This window comes from Acomys minous, assembly GCF_964271855.1.
Source record: "Acomys minous genome assembly, chromosome: 18".
NCBI lineage: Eukaryota > Metazoa > Chordata > Mammalia > Rodentia > Muridae > Acomys > Acomys minous.
In genome coordinates, this window is record NC_140501.1 from 42,562,273 (window position 1) to 42,582,646 (window position 20,374).

Consider the following 20,374-nt stretch of genomic DNA (forward strand, 5'->3'; position numbering starts at 1 on the left):
AAAGCATCAGATTGATTTCTAAAGTGGTTGTACAAGATTTCACGCCCACCAACGATGGAGGAGTATTCCCCTTTCTCCACATCCTTACCAGCATGTGCTGTCACTTGACTTTTTGATCTTAGCCATTCTGATGTGTGTAAGATGGAATTTCAGAGTCGTTTTGAATTGCATTTCTCTGACAACTAATGACGTTGAGCATTTCTTTAAGTGTTTCTCAGCCATTCAATATTCCTCTGTTAAGAAATATCTGCTTAGCTCTGAGTCCCATTTCTTAATTGGGCTATTTGGTTTGGTGGTGTTTAATTTCTTGAGTTCTTTCTATTAGCCCTTTTTCATACGTAGAGTTGGTGAAGATCTTTCCCCAGTCTGTGGGCTGTTGCTTTGTTCTGTAGACAGTGTACATTAATTGTTGACCTCAGAGCCTGGGCTGTTGGTGTTCTGCTCAGGAAGTTGTCTCCTGTGCCAATATGTTCCAGGCTCTTCCCCACTTTTTCTTCTCACCAATATAGTGTATCTGGTTTTATGTGGAGGTCTTTAATCCACTTGGACTTGAGTTTTATGCATAATGATAAATATGGATCTACTTGCATTTTTCTACATGTAGACATCCAGTTAGACCAGCACCATTTGCTGAAGATGCTATCATTTTTCCATTGAATGGATTTGGCTTCTTTGTCAAAAATCAAGTGTCCATAGGTGGATGAACTGTGGTACCATCCAACAACAATGCATGCAGTAAACCTAGACCCCCTATTCAGATCTAGCCAATGGATAGCTCATTCTCCATGGTTGTGAGGAGAGCAGGGACTGACTCTGACATGAGCTCCTATTTGACCACTACCCTTTGGTAGGGAGGCCTGGTGGCACTCAGAGGAAGAGGAAGCAGGCCATCTGGATGAGATCTGATAGGCTGTGGTCATATGGTGGGGGAGAAGGTCCCCCTCTGTCAGAGGTCTAGGGGAGGGGAATAGGGCAAAAAAGGGAGGGGGGAGGGAGGAGGGGAGGGAGGGAGGGAGGAAGGGAGAGAGGGAGGGATGGAGGGAGGAGGGGAGCCGGGAAGATACAAGTGAGGGAATAACAATCGGGATGTAATCTGAATAAATTATTTAAAAAATAAAATAAAAACCAAACCAAAAAAAAAAAAAAAGAAGCGTCAATTCAATGTCATTATTTTTATAGCATTTGCCACATACTGTGCCATTACCCTTTATTTTCCATCCTTTCTGGTGAACAGTATGTTGTCCTGTTTATCTGATAGGTAAAGTGTTATTTTTCTCTTATTCTATTCAAAAACTCTTCCTGAATGCTGCCTTTGTTTGCTTAATTATAACTACTTGGTATCAGGCTTTTCTGTGTTTATTCATCTCAGGTTAACTGGCTTTCTCAAATGGAGAGCTATGACCCTGGGTTAAGCAAAGGTCTTCAGTATCAAATGCGAGAGCCAATAGGTGATCCCTGGGAACTCTCCATCAGGTAAGCCCCCTACCCCAGTCCTTCTATTCTCCAGCACTCAAATGCTCATTTGTTTGGCCTATAAGAGTTCTTAATTGCACTAAACAAGAAAAATTGGCAAGTCTCAGCTACAATAACCTGGATATACATGTTTTTAATTTTGACAGTTGTTAACTAATTGATTTTCATAGATGTACTAATTCGCCTTTCCATTTCCACTGAACCAATTACATTGCTGCAGACAGTCTTGCTAACAACAGTTTTCATGCTAAGCAGTTGCACGCTGCCACTTATTTCCCCCTCTACACTGTATCTGTCCAGGTTATAAAGGCTGCGCACCAGCTACTTCACAGCCTGCTTAAGAAATTCTTACAGGAAACTGAAGCGCAAATAAGAAGTAGCTGAGTGTGTTAGTGTCTAGTGGACATGTCCTTCTTTGATTAGTTGTAGTAAGAGTTTGAAGCCACCTTCACTCACAGAAATCCACACTACCGACTAATTCATCCCATTCATCCCAAGGGTAATTCTATTCTGACTCCCTATTCTGACTTTTATTTAACTCTACGTCATGCTGTATTCGATTTTTAAAACTTCTTTGTACCCGTGACATTTGATTGGGATTACGCCTCAGTCTGTCCATTTTCTTTGCAGCATATGCTTCCTTTTGTCTGTTTTCTGTTTAAGGGAGTATTCTCATTGAAGGGTGGAGGGCATACTACCAATATTAACTCACAGAAGCTGCAAGTGGATGCCTACAATGGGCATCATCTACAGAGGCACCAGGAAGTCGATCTGAGCCTCTGGATAATCAACAGTGAGCAGCGCCTACATCTACCAGTCTTTGCTTTGCCCCCACCCTTCACTATGGCGTACCTCAGTTTCACAGGTTTGTCTGTCAGGTGACCCCTTCAACAGAACGGGAAGCACTGGGATAAGCAAATCATTCAGTGGACAAGACAGGAGCAACACTACTAAGAGCAGGATGTCTTTTTACAGTATTGCGCTAAGCAATATAATGAGAGCATACTCTCCCAGCTAAAGCACCCCACTATTCCTTCAGCCTCCCCAGAAGCCTTTGTTTCTGCTTCACCAACAATCTGCAGATCCAACTTCACAAGAAAGCGCATGAGCATGGAGGCAGGGGGTCACGCCCCTCTGAGCTTTCATTGGAGCGCAAAAGAGCTGTGTGAATACATGTGTAAAACCTTCTAATATGTGCTCACTGGAAAATGTTCGCACAAAAGAAACACATACACAAAAAAAAATGTCACACACACACAAAAATGTTATTTCACATGTCATCCAGCTATCGCCATTCGTCCTCTGGTATTTTGTTCCAGTCTCTTCCTCAGCAGCTTTTTTCCTTTTATAAAATGGATTCATATCATAAATATCATTGTGAAACCTGCTTTATTTCCTTTTGATAATGTGTTTTCCCATTTTGTTAAATGGCCTTAAAAAGCATGTCATTAATGGCTATAATAATACTGTACCTTAGAAAGGGGCCATAATTTATTTAAGTGTTCGTTTATGTGAAGACATTTAAATTTCCTCATTGTTACCAAGTTTCATTAACGCCACAGTGCATATACTCTTCACACACGTTCTACTCTACTTTCCTCTTAAGGTATACTGCTGTAACCCAGATTACTAGATTGCAGCTCCTGGCAGCATACTGCTATCTGCCAGAGTGAGAAATGCAACTGTGGGCATAAAGCTGCCCACAGCAGCAAACGTGCATTTCCTTGGCAACCAACTAGAGAGCTTCAGAGCGCTTCCTTCCTGGCACCTTGGCAGTCAGGTAGGCTGGAGCCCTTCCCAGCTTGAAGGAAGATGTACTTGCCTCCTTGGAGCCTTAGAATGTTCTCTAGGTCACATGTGTATGCCCCCTCTAGTTAGTAAGCTACTAGAATCCTGGGGACCAAAATGAGAGCACGAGTCTGTAGAAAGATGGAAAGGCATTTTGTACAAAGTCCCACCTGCAGATTATTCAGGGAAAAGAGAGACACATCCACATGCTAACGGAGTATTATCTTCAAAATGAAACCAGCACAGTCCTGTTACGCCGTCTTATTATTATGTACTCTGAGCTTGTTTCCCCATTCAAATTCTATATTTTAAGCTAAATGCTTTCAACTATTTGAATACTACCTTGTCCCGTGTCACCATCTTGGGAGTCTGTGTTCTATTCTTGAGCTGGCAGGGAATTACACACGTGTGGATGCCTGAGTGGCAAGTGCGTGTGTGTGTGTCTTCCTGCTCACTTACCTGAGATCCACATACTTTGTGGTTAACTGTCACTCATCTTAGATATATTAAGTTACTGAAGGGAGGGATTCGTGCCCACCCCTTGTCATTGCCTATCTGTCTATCCCAAACCTTAAAAAACAAAATACAAGAAAAGCCAGAGTCCGAGGCTATATGTTGCTGGGATAGGAACTTACCCACGCTGTTTGTTCTTCCTTCCACCACGGCCCGCCAAACAAGCTCATAGATCTCTGGGAGTCACTGTCTACAAAGATAGTAAAAAGGAAGTTACTTGACAGAAGATAAAGTACAAATTCCAAACACTGGGAAAAGCACTGGCCACAGGAGCTGGCTATCCCAGAACTCTGGACTATACAGAAACCCAGCATTAGCTGGTGACTGACAGCCATTGTCAATTCGCTCAATCAGCCTTGGACCCCAGTGAATTCCTCCAGGAACACCACGAGAGCTTTTCAATCTTATTCTTCACATATAATGCTTTGCCTTCCCCTGTATCAGCACTGGCATTTAAATGGGAAATTAGGAGAAGCTGAGCCAGGGCCTGACAGGCAGAGGACACTATAAACATGTTCCTTTGTCATTAGAAGTAAAGTCCAAGACACTATAACAATGGTGAAGGGTCCTGAGCATGAAAGAGGCGTGTGTGCACGTAAAACTACAGCACCTTTTTGCACCATGATGGGCACACTTGTCGCCTGCCAATCAAGCGTGGTGGCTCTCAGGAGTATTAATTCTCCCATGGGTGGAGCCAGTGGGCAGAGAACAGGGTCACATTTCTATGGCAGCTGTTCTGGATGCCGGAAGCAAAGGAAGAGAGGGGAGTGGAGTAAAGCATGAAAGGATGTGGAAAAGAATCTGCACAGAAATATGTGTAAACAGTGAAGAATAAATGGAGTTAATACCTGGGAGGTGGCACAAGTGACTAGTGTCCAAGAAGACGGACAAGAGGGGAAATCTACAAATCATGGGGGTGGGGGGGAGGGGGAGGGAGACTGGGAAGGACACGCAGCTCCATTTTGTTCAGACTGATTTAGCAGCAACAGAAAACAGCAAGTAAACATGAAAGCCAGGCAATTTATCACAGTTATCACTTCCCCCTGATAAGTATTTCTTTGTTTAAACAAGTGCCCATTATAGGAAACAAGGCCGCAATTGTAACAACAAACCCAGCTTCTCCTGATGCTCCCTGCAAAGAAACAGGGGGGGAAAATCAAAAGAACAAATAATGACATTTTTTGGTCTTCTGAAAAAGATACAGTGACTAACTGTTATTTTCCATTCTTTATTTTAAATATGGAAGTGTACATTCGGTTCCTATATTTTCTGCAATGTCCACACATGAGAAGTGAGAAATGATGTTTAGAACTTCAGTATCAGCAAAATATGTTGTATAGTCAGGATTGTGGTGAATTTTGGCAACTGCTGTAGCAAGATCAAACCCAAAGAGAGGCCAGCTTGCCTTCACCTCATCACCGGACGGTGCGTATGTATGTACACACACTTATGTGCATCTAGACAGCGGCCAACACAATTCCCACTCTGATCTCAATCCTAGGGATAGAAGTCGAGAGGTGCCGGAGCCAGGGCAGCCTAAAGAGGCCAGCCAGTAAAGCCTTGGAAGTCATCTGGTTACGGAGGGTCAGCGGGGCCCTATCACAGCACTGGACTTCCGGGCTAGCACAGGCCCAGAAGAACAGGCTGCTGCTTTCAACAGCATCTCACTGAGGTGTCCAGGGCCTTGATCTCCCCATCACCACACTCTATGGCTCTTCTGAAAAAAAAAATCTCTCTCTGTGTAGCCTTGGATGTCTTGGACTCCCTTTGTAGACCAGCCTGGCCTCAAACTTAAGTGATCTGCCTGCCTCTGCCTCCCTAAGTGCTGGGAGGCACCGCCACCCTCAGCTTCTCTGAAAATTCTTAAAGACTATGAGTTCTTGTAATGATATTTTAAATAGGAAACACTGGTTGACTACGCCTTATACCAAGTTCTTGGGACCAGAGTTGCTTTATATTTGTTTTTTTCAGATTTGGGGAAACTGTGTGTGTGTGTGTGTGTGTATGTGTCTGTCTGTCTGTCTGTCTGTCTGTGTATGTTTATATATGTATATGTGTTCGTATGTTTTTACACATACGCATCTTGCATATAAAGCCTGGATGTAATTTTTTAAATAATATTTTCATATACCTGTCCTTACCTGGAACCCATTATATTAGATTAAATGGGAATTCTCTACTTATAACATAATGTCAACATGACAGCTTTGATTTTTTTTGATTGGAGATGCTCAGTCTATTCATTCTCTCTCTCTCTCTCTCTCTCTCTCTCTCTCTCTCTCTCTCTCTCATTAAAATGTACTTACTTCCACCTTTCATTTCCTGCCCCCAGTCCTTCCATACACAGTCCCACCTTGATCTCTCTCAAACTCATGGCCTCTACTTCTTTTGCTGTTGTTATGTATACATGAATATTTTTCCTAGATAAACAGAATGGTTCAGTCTATATATCGTTACTTGTATGTGTATATGACTTCAGGGCTGACCACTTGGTGTTGGATAACCAATCCAGGGACTCAACCCTGAGAAAGACTATTCAATAAATATCCTAGATCCTAGCACTCTGGAATACGTAGTAAATTTGAAGGGAATTAATCATCCAAAGGAGATGTTGGAAATTCCCAGCTGGCTTTGCAGAAGTCCTTTGTAAAAACAGACAAGACAACAGCAGACCAAAGCCTTGGGGGTAGATTTCCAAGATGACAAGTCAGAAAGGAGCTCGAGGGAGGAGAGAGACCATAGCTGGAGAAACAGGCTCAGCAGCTGCTTAGGAAACAGGCAGCGAAAGGGAGAGAAAGAGCAAGCAAGAGTGTCAGGTGGTACCCAGCAGGCGATGGGACAGTGAGTGACAGCTTGGATAGGGAGTTCTGCAACCTTCCAATCTGAGACTTTGACCAGTTATAACTCTTCAAATTTGGGGTTCTTATCTGTAAAATGAGAATTGTGACTGGAGAGATGGCAGCTGAGAAGAAATGACACTGTATTCACTGAAACAGTGGAAGAGAGCCAGCCACCACAAGGAACACAATTGTACACAGTTACGTGCCACCCTTCTGATGGCGCTGCCTGGGGAAGCCTGGTGGGCATAGGCCAGGCGCCTCATCCTTCACAGAATTCGAGCAATCCTGACACTCAGGCCTTACTGAGTGGATCCACATCAGCTTCCCATACATGGACTTGTCCTTGCTCTATTAATTCTATGAACTCTGAATGAACTTACTTCATCAGTGGTTACAAATGAACATAGCAGAGTGAATCTTGCATATTTTGTCAGATGTATAGAACAAGGATTAAAGGCTACTCTCCATAGACAGTAGAAAAAGAGTACTGGACAGCCAGAAACAATGACTCTTAGGTGAGGGGACAGCAGTGCCACACCCAGGTGCCTTTGCTCCCAAGACCCAGTGTGGAGCAGCTGTGTAAAGTCCTACGTTCTTACATACTGGCCGAACAGTGGGTGAGACCAAAGCAGGGAGAGGCTGGCTATGTCTGACCTTGGTGGGAAGCTGCCAGGAGTTTAAGTAGTGGCTCTGTAGTAAATGCCTATTGATTGTCTCTACATTATCGTAAGAGATTTTCGAATCACTCCCTCTAACCCCCACCTTTACCCTTGCCATGAGCTATCAATCCAACCCACCTCCAATGCAAAATGGAGACATGCCTTACTGCTGAACAACAACCGCAGCCTTTAAATTGCTTTCTCATTTCCTGTTTCCTACTTTTAGTCACAGTCGTCCACCAAAGCTATGGTATAATAAATCTCCAATGTTTCCTCCACAAATAATCTGAGAATGATTGCATTCACCTTTGTTCTCATAGATTTTACAACATAGGTTTAGTCTAAAACCCAAACTTAGAAAAAACATCTAGGAACCCTGACAAGGGACAAAACTACAACTTCACACACCTGCACACGCGCGCGCGCACACACATACACATACACACACCATACACACTACATACACCTACAAATACATACACCTATACACATACATACACACCTATACACATATACAGATACCTACACTCACACACACACCATACACACTACATACATCAATACACACATGCCCCTATATACACATACATACATACATATACCTACACACACACACCATGTCACTTTCTGCTGAGTTCTTAGAAAAAGTCAAGGCGGCAGGCAGGAAAGAGCCAAGAGCAAGTGGCACTTAGAGCCATCACTGGCTTGGGCTGCCTCGTGATGTCAGAGCCAGCTTTGTTCCACTTGCCCTCCAAGGAAGATACGTGGACCAGAATTTTATTGCTGCAGACTCATTTTTACAAAACAGGACTGCATTTCATCCTTCTTCTAGATGGCCAGGAAATAATGATACATCTTGTACATATGGGTTGGCTACTTCAGAAAGGGGGCAAGAATTAATTTCAAATCTGTCACATAGTTTCCAGCTATTTCCCATGAGACTTCCCACTGGGCCACTACACTGGAAGCCATCATTTCCATATTTATTGAAAACAGCATCTCAGCCAAAGTGGTACATTGTGTCCACACAGTGAGCTCTCACTCCGGGAAGTGGAATTAACCCCCACTGTCATCACTGGTGTCTAGGGTCTTTTTAAGAAAACTATAATATTTTGACCCCTTAATTCAAAGAGTTTCTTTAAATGCATCGAGCTTTTGCAAGAACTATAATTTAAGGGAGCTGGTTTCTAACTTAATAAAGTTCCTTGCCAGCTAAACAAAAACGTTGGTATCTGTGCAGTGCATAGTAAGTGAAAATAGAAACAAATGCTTGCAGTTGGTGTTTTCTTTCAATCCATATATCTCTGGGCACCACCACTGAGTCTTAATTTATTTATGATTCTGTACTTTATTCTCCAACGTTGTTGCACAATCTGTTTGCAAACTATTTATAGCTTGTTCTGGAGGGGGAGGATAGATCAAGAGGTGGGTCTATATTTAGCCTATGATGATTCAAGTTTAATAAAGGATGCCTCACAGGTGAAATACATCCAAATAGCAGGTTTTAAAACAGTGTCATTGTGTAATTAAGTCACGAGAGGTGGGTTCAAGATCAAATTTTAAACTTTCTAAGCATCTTGGGTTTTGTTTTGATTTGTTTTGTTTTGTTTTGTTTTTGTTTTACATAACAACAAAGCAATTTGTTTATGGCTACTGCTCAAAACTTAAGAAACCATATTTTCTTTACAATGTTTGCATTGGTCTTAGACAATGATACTAGGCCAAGATACCTAACATGTGATCATATTTATCTTTATTAACTAAAATCAAAGTCAAGAGCACTGACTGGTCAGTCTGCATTGGGGTTAACACCACATCTTTGGCATTGATGATCATCTCTCCCCAGCAGCCTTCATTGTAACCATGACAACCTGAGCATTGCCTAGCACAGTTTCATGTTTTAAAAGTACCCTCGTACCTTGTGTCTGTGGCACCTGGCTACAGTCCTAGTACCAGGCAGGTAGAGAGAGGAGAACTGAGAGTTCGAGGCCAACATGAACTATAGATTAAGATTCTCTCGAAACCACAACAGTGAAACAAACCAACCACCCTACACATCTTCAAGTGATTAGTTTAGATACATTTTAATATGGTTTCAAGTAAAAGTGTCCTCTATTGTTAAATTTAACGTGACTATCCAAAAATATATTCTGTCTGAATTGTAAAATTTATCTTAACACATTTGCCAAAATTTATTACATTAAAGGTGGATCATATGCCCTCTAAAAGGAGAATCTGACTTTAATCCATGCAAAAAAAATTTACAGCCTATTAAAAGTTTAGCATCTGCTAAAACTATTATCTATGGAAAATGTAAATTTCAGGTCAGTCACTATCATTTCTACTCCCAGGCAATTCTGGGATATTGGATTCATTATTTTAACATTTTAGATGTAAAGGACTTCTAGAAACAGTATCTGCATAAATATGGCTATGTTGTTTTCTTCTTCCTTACACAGTCGCGGCACTCAGGGAGCCATGGTGAATTAGACATGACAGAACATGCATATTCTGCATGCTTACTGCTCAACAGATTCCTCTAGACGCTGGGTACACAAAAATCCTTCACCAATAGGCTCAGAGCACCAGGCCAATTCCTAGAGAGCCAGTTTTTCAAATGTAAAGGATTGAGTACAAATTGACTCGACTTTAATCTTGTGATGCTCTACATAACCCTCAAAATGCAAATGCAGCACTCTCCAATGGAACACAGCCAGTGCCCCACCCACCTGTTCGATGAAAGCCTGCTGGTACCCTGTATCCCTCTAGCTGCTGTACCCAGCACTGCCTGCCAAAACCTTGAGACCAAATGAGCACAGCCCTGAAGGAAGCAAGTGAGATAAACTATCATCAAAGATTTAGAGCCTTTAATAAGCCCCACAGCCATTTAGGAAACATGCAGACCCACAAACAACCCACAGCTGAATCAACGGTATCATTGATCCTGCGTTGGCCAGGGACAGCAAATGAGTTACTAAGTCCATTATTATATATTTTGATTAACTATAAATCCTTTCCATTACTATGTCTCCAGTAAATACTGGTTGATCAAATATCTAAGGAACATAGATTTAGAGAGTTTTTTTAAAAAGATGGTTGGGCCAGCCATCAGCAGAATTTAGACCCTGGTCTTCTCTGTCTACAAATATGGCCTAAGGGTCCTCAAAACTCCTGGGTCCAGGAAGGTGACCTGAGAAATATTACGTCAAATATGAAACAATAAATAAACCTAGGCTTCACGACTCCATGCTGCACGGCTCTGTGCCCGTTTGTTGCGTTTCTTCTCTAGACTTTGCACTATCCCAACAGGATGCCGGAGGAGTAAGACACAACCCTGCCCTCCAAGCCTGTGACTCTTGGTCACACTGCAGGGTTTTCATCAAGTCGACTGCAGTGAGAGACATGGAGGAAACACAGAACAACAGAAGAACATTTAAGAAGTCCAGTGAGCCTCCCAGGAGACTTCAAGTTGAAAGGAGCTTTCCAGTTTGACAAAGTCTGAAAATATGCTCAAAACCTGCACCGGCCATGCTGATCAGTGTCAGCAGTAACGTGAACTGAATATTTACAACACGGCGGTGCTTCATGAGATGCATTTCCTTACCTAGACCACAATAAGGTCATTAGACAGTATTCTAATTTTATAAAAGAAGACATGCTCAGGGCTGGACTGATGGCTCAGCAGTTAAAGATCACTGGCTGCTCTTGCAGACGACCCAGCTTCAATCCCTAGCACCCACGTGACAACTCACAACCAGGTCTCACTCCATTTCTATGGCTTCTATGATCTCTGTGTGCACCAGGCATGCACATCCATATATACAGGCAAAGACACATAAAATAAATACATCTAAATAAAAATTTTAGAGACTTGTTTACCAACTTCTCAGGAAGTTCATATACATCATTATATAATTGGGCTTCTAATTTCAAAAGACCATACAAATGGCTCTTTAAAAAAATACTGCTGGTCTCCTACACACATGCACGCATGCATGCGTGCGCGCGCACATACACACACACACAAACGCAATCCTATAAGCACTACAGTCCAGTACTGTCTTTCTTCCTAGACAGCCTGGCCTGGATATTCCCAGACTGAATCTCTAGCAGTTGATGAAGCTGGGAGCTTGCCTTATTAAGTCAGCCATTTGTCGATAAATAAGTAATATATCAATAAGGTGAAAAAGAGGGAGAATTTAAACAAAAACATTTCTAACACATTACCCTTTAATTACTTGTAAACTGAAGTAATTATTGGGAGGGGGAATAGATGATATTTTTCTAAAGGCAATTAAATCTAGCCAATGGGCATCGCTGACACTAAGGTCACCCAGAGATAAGAGATTTGCAAATAAAAGCAGAAGTGCGCTTTTGCTGAGAAGTGCCCTGGAGAGGGCCATACAGATCAGAGACTAATTTCCCTCCCTGTTCTAGGAGAAGAAAGCATAGACCTCATTTCCCCAAGATTCTGGGGGGATTGGATTCCTTTTCTTAATTAACCACTCATCCCAGATACCATCTAAAAATGCTGACCCACAGCTATATGACGACGACTTGCTGTGGCCGCCACAACTCTACTTATTGGAATATCCATTTTCCTGTCTAAGGGAGCCCAGAGTTAGAACTTCATACATTTGCCCAATATTCTCATTTACGTGATAGCTGCATTTTTCTAAAAAGCTGTGTGTGTATGATCAAACAGAGTCTAAGAAAAAGAAAAATACAACAAGAAAAAGGAGGCGGAAGAACTCACTTCACGGCCTTTCATAGTAAAACAGTTAGAATTTAGCGATGTTCTAAGGCATCTTCGCTTAACGCCATGGGAGCGTCCCCACTGTGTGACACGGTTCTCGTGGGCAAGGGTTTGATTCTGAACCTCTTCTCTCATGGGCCAGTGTGGACTGGGCTGGGCAAGTAGTCTCTGAGTCCCTACTGCCTGCTCTCTGCCTGTGAGTGAACTGAGCAGCCTGCTAATGACTGTGATCAGCTTAAATACCTCAGTCCAGCATGGAATCCTACCCATGAAAGGTGGATGCCTAGCCAGTGTGAGCTGGACCAACCAGAAACAAAGCCAAGCAGTAGCCATGAACAAGAAACTGGAATAACACTGACAGCTTCCAAATGGTTTTCTGCCTATGGAAAGCTAATATTTTAAAGTTTTGGCTTAAAGAAATAGGAAATATTTACCGCACTATCTACGAAGTAAAAGATTTAACACTTTATATATATAGTTTGAAGATGTACTACATATATACATATATACATATATACACACATCTATACAAATACAAATCAATTGTATTTTTGTACGCATGTACAAAATCATATCATGGAGTATACACATACACACATACAATAAGTTAGCATGATAGTGTGAAGCAGCAAATGGTGACATGTGTGGGAAGGTGGGCACCTTATATTTGACCTCTACCATTCCATCTGCGGAAACACATTAACTATCATTTCCTTTTTCTCTTCACCTTTTCAGTCATATCTGCCGGCCGTGATATTCAGAGTACCACAGCTTGTGTTTTAGAGATTATAGGATTTCTTACTCTTGTAAGAAACTATCAAAAAACAAAACAAAACAAAAATATCATTTAATTTGCAGGCAAATGGATAAAGCAACCCAGACCACTAGGATACACATGGTATATACTCATTTATAAGTAGATGTGAGCCATATAATACAGGACAACCATATTACAATCTACAGACTTAAAGAAGCTAAGTAACAAGGAGGACCCTAGGGAGGATGCTTAAATCTCATTCAGAAGGGCTAATAGAATAGACACTGGAAGCTGCTGAGGAAAGGGAACAGGAAGGGTGCCCACCATAGAGGTCCTCTGCAAGACTCTACCCAGCAGCGGATCAAAACAGAAGTTAAGTCTCACAGCCAAAGTTTGGGGACGAGTGCAGGAAGTCCTATGGAAGAGTAGGGGGATAGAAGGACCTAGAGGGGACAGGAGCGCCACAAGAAGACCCATAGAGCCAACAAATTTGGGCCCGGGGGGCCAGCAGAGACTGATGCACCAAACAAGGACCATGTATGGAGAGGACCTAGGTCTCCAGCTCACGTGTAGCCAGTAGGCAGTTCAGTCTCCACAAGAGTCCCCTAGTAAGGGGAACAAGGATGTCTCTGCCATGGACTCTATTGTCTGCTCATTGATTACATCTCCCTTGTGGGGTATCCTTGCCAGGCCACAGAGGAAGAGGATGCAGGCAGTCCTGATAAGACTTGATAGGCTGGGGTCAGTTGATAGGGAAGAAGGGCTCCCCATCTCTGAGGACTAGGGGAAGGGAGGGGGGTATGAGGCAGGGAGGGAGGGACCAGGAGGAGAAAAGGGAGGGGGTACAATTAGGATGAAAAGTAGATATATTTAAAAATAAATTTAAATTAAAAGAAAAAAAAAAGAAACTGGAAAAAAGAAAAAGAACCTAACTTGTTTTCCTTCCTCTTGCTGTGCTCACTCAGCCTACTCCCACTGCAAAGCTTTAAAGCCACATGTCAGATCTGAAAACCTCTCTCCTACTTTTCACTGGAGAGATTGATTAAAGTGATAAAAATAGAATCCCAACCTGTCACAGCTCTTTTAGTCATCTTAATTAATTGTAATTAGTTTTTAAATATTCAGATCCTGATTTTTCATAAAACTGAAGGTCTCTCTCTCCCTCCCCCCCCTCTCTCTCTCTCTCACACACACACACACACACACACACACACACACACACACACACACAGGCTGTCATTATTTCTCAGTGTACGGTCTTGTACAGAGAGGTAACCAGCTATTCTTCCCTGTGGTCTTTCATACTTTCAACGCTGATTAGTATGTGTGTAGTTGGTAAATAATTGAATTAATTTTATAGTGAGTGGCATATTTTGAATTCTGCAAAGCATTTTACTCTGGGAATTCAAACCAGCCCGTGCTTTTCCCCAGATAGCTCTGTGCACGCCTACAATAATAAGTTGGAGCAGATTCTTGACTCTCACATTAGCATCTAACAATTTATGAGCTTTTGATATCCACGGGATGATTTTTAAATGATGATTTTAATTCCCCAGTGTACCTAGATAACTAGAAAAATAATAGACAATAAATGGGTGCTTTAGAAAAGGAATTTAACTAAGAATTTAAAGCTTCACCCAAGCTGAAAGTAATCAAAAAAAAATCTTATAATGGTCCTGAACTGAATTCAATATTCTTTTTACATTATTAAAGGAATACATCAGCCTCAAATAACTTATTTCATGCCGGATGCACAACTGCTCCATGATGTAGTGATCATTATCTACAATTTATAGATGGGAAAGCTGAGCCTCAGATGTTTCGGCTGAACTGCTGCACTAAGAAATAGGAGAGCTGCTGTTCCAATACGGCCCCGGCTGCGTGTAGAGCCATGTTCACAGCACCACACCAACTCCTGATGGGATATGGCTCCTTGAACTTTCGTATGAGTCAAGCACTGCACTTCAACCTCAAAAATACACTCTGGGCTTCACTGTCCTATGGATTATCCAAGTCATCTGGGGCCAATTTATCACTGGCTACTCACGGAGGAGGCATCACACAGCCTTTTATCTTTAATGGTGACTGTTTAAAAGGCAATTCATTTCAGGGCTTAATTGAAGAATCAAACATAAAGGAATTTGCACACTAAATAATAATTTTCCTATTAAGGACTTGCTTAGAACACTACCGTGGGAATCAAAGGAAAGGTTACGCTTTCATAAACAAAAATCTTTGCACGGCACCAATCAGCATCACCCATTGTCACAGCACAGAACTCACACTTTCATTCGCTCTCACTTGATGAGAGACAATTACATGCCCTGCACACATTCCATGTAAATAACTGTTCGCTAAAGTGACATTTGATTACCAATTCTTTGGGACTTCTGAATGCTATAGAAACTGGGTTTTTAAACAAGTTTGATTGGATCCTAATCCCAAATGATTAAGTTGAATTCTACACGAAGGATTTTTTTCCTTCTCAATGTTCAGATTTTATCAACTCACTGGTACAATTCTCTATGTAAGAAAAATAGTTTGGTGATAATTATTAGAAATATAGTTAACGGTGCATTAGTTTCTACTGGGAAGCAATTCTCACTCTGTAACATTATTTGTCCCAAGGGACCTTTTCAAGAATGTTTATGAGGCAAGGAGCCTATTAGGGTGGAGTTCCTATCTCCTTCCAGGCAAGGAAATAGTTGTTTCTTAGCCAGATGCCTTCCTCTGTGTTACATGCTGGGCATGTCTGCCAGGACCTGTTTATATGACTGGACATTTCCTAAAGGAAGTTGTTATCCTCAGCTGTGACACAGATCCACAAGGTCTGGACCACTGTGCCCTACTGCAGCGGGGCTAGGAGACAAGAGAGCCAACAAGGCGAGCACAGAAGCTCACACTCACTCTTGTCCCAGGAACAGTAACAATCTTTGTGTGCGGTCCAGGAATCCTGTGACTCATGTCATTGCATGTGACGCTGTGGACTTGCTGTACTGCAGGCAGTGTCCTGGGTCTTTTTATTGCTCTGAAGAGACACCATGACCATGGCTGCTCTTATAAAAAAAAAAAAAAGGAAAGCATTTAACTGGTGTTGACTTATGGTTGAGAAGTAGTCTTTTATAATTATGGAGGGAATCATGACAGCACACAGGCAGACACGGTGCTGAAGAAGTAGCTGAGAATTCTACATCTTGATCGGTAGGCAGCAGGAAGAGAGAATGAGCCACTGGGCATGGTTTTAACTGCCGAAACATCAAAGCCCCGCCCCCCAATGGTTCACCTCCTCCAATAAGGATACACCTATTCCAACATGGCCACACCTCCTAATAGTCCCCATGGACCTATGGGGACCGGTTTTCACACAAACCACCAGAGGCAAGGTAATATCTTAAGTTGCCCCTAATAGACACACCTATTAAGTTCAATGTGGGATTTTTAACCATTTATGCCTAAGCAATTAGATACAAATACATTAAAGAGTGGCGGCAGCATTCAACGAATGTCTTGACACTAGAATTCGATGATAAGACCCTATTGCTGAAAATACTAAACAAGTTGGTTACATGTCCTGGATAAATCAAGCTGCTGCTGAGTTCCCTCCGTATTGGCTAGCTTTCATGATTCCAGAAGGTGCTATGCATGCTGCTGGGAAAGACAAGGAGTAATCATCATTCTCATCCAGCTCCAAACCCGATTAGCTAAATAAATGATCTATGGAGGCAGCCGACCTCCGTCTTATTGGATTGGAGGTCCATTCCACAGGACAGAACTCATGCTTGGTTCTATAAACCTGGCCCACAGTCATTGACTGGGGAAGTCACAGGCTCTAGAAACAGACCTACTAATATTGCTTTGATAAGCATCATTTTTTATCTAAATATCATGTTTATAGCAACAGATTATCATTGCCTTCATGACAGAAACATAATACTGTAGCAGCTAGTAGCTAATACAGAGATCCATAACTGACCAAAGTGCCAGGAAGATGGTGCCATGCTGGACCCCAGTGAGCAGAGCACCTCGTCATAGGTTGAGAGAGTTATCTCGGCTGAAGAGGTAGGGAAAATGCGAGGCAGCAGAGGATGCGGGGACGGGTAACAGATGGATCATTTCTGAATATGACAGAGAGTTATTGCACTCACAAAGCCACTGGAGCGGTGGTTATTTGCACAAGTCCTGCACAAGATTCTGCCCATCAGTGTTTATCATGGATGAGGGAGGGGCCTATTAGGACCACTGGCAGTGCCTGTTGGGGGAAGGGTGTCACTTTCTTCAGTGGTGGGAACACAGATTGCCCTTGCTGTACTGAATAACTTCCACTCTGACTCGTGCAAGTAGCTAGTTAAATTCGGTGGGGCCACGCGTGGAGAAAGACATCAAAGTAAGAGGGCAATTCACCGAGAAGAATACCAATGGGAAGAGGAGGAAGATGTTGGCATGAGTAAAATTCATTCTATGAATGTATGAAACTGTCAAACAACTTTTAAAATGAGGGAAAAAGAAAAAGAAAAATAGAAATGATATTTCCTGGCCACCCTCTGCCAACGAAATAACCACGGTTGGATTAATAAAGTTCTGATATATACACCAAAGACAAGCTCTCCTTCCCCACACCCTGATGGATCACATGCTTTCATGGGCTGACTTGTAACGTTCCTGCAACCAGCCAGTCTCCCTTAGATGCTGTGCAGAGATGACTTTCTATCTCAATCACGCTGCCTCGCTCAGCTCAGGGTGACCAGAGCCAGACAGCATCAGGCCTCTGAGGTCGTGGTACGGGCTTCCCTCCTCACCCTGTTTACTCAGTGAGCACTCATAACCAACAGGGCAGTGCTCAGTGTTCACTTGATATAGACAAGCGCTGTTTACATTCTCTCTTCACAGGGACTTGAAGTATTGAAGTGGCTGACCAGGGCTGAGGCCTAGCAAACAGGGTCAGCACTTCTTCCTAGTTCACAGGACACAGAAGTCCAGTAAAACCTTAGTGGGGTGCATATAACAGAGGATCACCCATGCCGCCCTTCAGAGGGAATGCCCTGGGCTGGGTGGTTCAGCAGCTAGTCCCTTCTCTGAACCTCCCAGGTACAGATACCTTCTATGTCTCTGGGCTCTGGAGACAAGTGGTTAGGTCTGATCATAGTGGGGTCTGTTCTGAGTTCTGAGGATCCCAAGGTAGAAATCGTGAAGACCTAACAATGCACACATATGCATTAACAACTGAGGCTCTGCTCTTCAACAGTGCTGGCCCCCTCCTGGGCTCCCCTGGCTGTTCACTAACTTCCCCATGAGAGGTAGAAGAGCTCTGTGGTTAGGGAGCAGGACCAAGAGCCAGGATGCCTGAGTGTTTAATCTTGCCTCAGTCACTCCTAGGTACTCAGCTGTGTCACAGCTTTATCATCTATAAAATGAGAATAAAATGCTTTTCTAATTACAATGTGATTGTAAATACTCCCTTAAACACACACACACACACACACACACACACACACACACACACACACACACACACACACATGCATTATCTCTCATAACCCTTTTATTGCTACAGCTTCCCTCTCCACCCCACCCCACCCCACCCCGAGTCCTCTTTGGAGACACCGGGCCACTGGTCCCATTTTGTTTAGCAATCTGGGCTCCATGGTCCAACCATACATGAACATAACCTAGGCCTATTCTACCACTAGGACCAAAGGTGTCAAAAGAAATGGGACAAGCTTCATATTTAGCTTTCACTGAGTAAATAATAGCTTAGGAAGACTCACTCACACTCACACACACACACACATACACACACAATAAATAAATTGCATGGGATAGAAATAAGCAGTGGCTTGAGCACCTTATACTGGTTTTTATGTGGTGATAGTGTTTTGTTTGATTTGTTGTTGTTGTTGTTGTTGTTGTTGTTGTTGTACATCCACATGGAAAAAGAGTATTGCCGCACACATCCATAGAAAATGCCCAGCATCTTTCCCCTGGAATCTGCACAATACCTTACTAGGCAGAAAGGACCTTGTAGATGTTTTTCAGGTTAAAGACCTTAGGGATTACGCAAGATTATCCAAGTAAACTCAAACCATCCACCTTAGTGCTTATAATCAGAGAGCTTTATGGATGACCAGAGACTCATGAGAAAGACTTGATCCATTAGTGCTAGCTTTAAAGATGGATGGGTACCACAAACTACAGGATGTGGGTGACCTCTACTATTTGGAGAATAGATTCTTTTCTTCAGAGTCTCTGCTAAGAAATGCATCACTGCAGACCCTTGTATTTAGGCCTGTGTAAGAAGTGACCTTTAGAAAATATACAGAAGATAACTGTGTGCTGCTCAAGCCTGTGAGGCTAAGCTGACTGCTGTTACAACAGAAAACAGCTATGGCCTCTGTTACGGTTTGAATATGAAATAGCCCTCTACAGACTCTGCGGTCTTATGATCCTTAGGAAGCTGTGGGAACTTTAGGAGATGTGTCACTGGTGAGTAGAGCCTCGTAGTTCAGCAGACCCCTCTGTTTCCTGATCCTCTAAAATGTAAACCAGCTGCCTCAATCTCCTACTGCCTCTGCCATGCTTCCCTGCTATGATGGACGGGAATCCTCAGACCATGAGCCAACCCAATCCTTCCCTCCTTAAGTGGTTTCTCATGAGGTATGTTGCCATGGCAACAGCAACACCTAATCCTCTCTTTTGATTCTACCATTAGAGAAAGACCCCAATGCTAGGTACTACATTAAGGGATTAAGTAACAGGAAAACATAAGTGTGCACATTCATTCATTCATTCATGCTTTCATTCACTCACTCACTTGGTGGGTTTATTGAGTATCTCACAGAGGTCCAGACACGTTCATAGCTCCACAAAGCCACAGCTAATCAGAGTTGCAATTGGCTTTAGCTCCCATGGAGCTTACAGTCCAAAAGAAAGAGATAGACACTGAACAAACCGTCGATAAACTAACTGCCAACAGCGATCAGTGCCCTGAAGAAAGTAAAATAGGATTACAAGGTAGAGAAACCAAAGCAAGGAGAGTACAGGAGTCAGAATTCCCGGACTGGGTTGGTGAGTGGATATCCAGGAAGTGACACTCCAGCTAATATCTAAGAGGTATAAGGAGCCAGGCAGGCAAAGCTCCAGGACAGCTTGTAAGATACCAGCCCACTGATGGCCTGGCCTTCCAAAGAATCTGCAAGAGACGAGACGTACCATGCTTAAAAATTGATATCACTTCTGGCTGCAAGGATAAGTACACTGTGAATTGCTACTCTCATTTTCCTGTCCTCACTCTTCACAAACATGGCTTTTAAGGCTTTTTTTTTTTAACATGTTTTATGAACAGTGTAAAGGCAGCACTGTCCCAGGGCCCCTGGCCATTATTCTTAGCATGAGTGCTGCTCTGCATATGGATGTGGTTAGAGTCCCTGCAAAGGCTGCCCGCCTTTCCCATGATGCATCCCCCTGTGCCGCGGCACTTATCAGTGGCATGGGATGCAGGATGGACGACATCTGCTGCTCAGATTCAGACTCAGAGCACTTGTGGACCTCAGCTGCCTCCACCGTGCACTTGATCCTCACCCGAGAGACCCAA

At 42.9% G+C, this 20,374-nt stretch overlaps 1 protein-coding gene across 3 annotated transcripts in view; it reads right to left on the bottom strand.

Moving 5' to 3' along the window:
• The window catches only part of LOC311589492 (uncharacterized protein), a 163,775-nt gene that overhangs the window by 56,794 nt on the left and 86,607 nt on the right, over window positions 1–20,374 (bottom strand). For all 3 annotated transcript variants that reach the window (XR_014776567.1, XM_084767978.1, XM_084767979.1), the window contains exon 3: window positions 3,897–3,964. Coding sequence is in view for 2 of the 3 variants with exons in the window: in XM_084767978.1 (XP_084624104.1) it covers window positions 3,897–3,964 (68 nt within the window). In the remaining variant the exon portion in view is untranslated. The remainder of the gene's footprint in view (window positions 1–3,896; window positions 3,965–20,374) is intronic.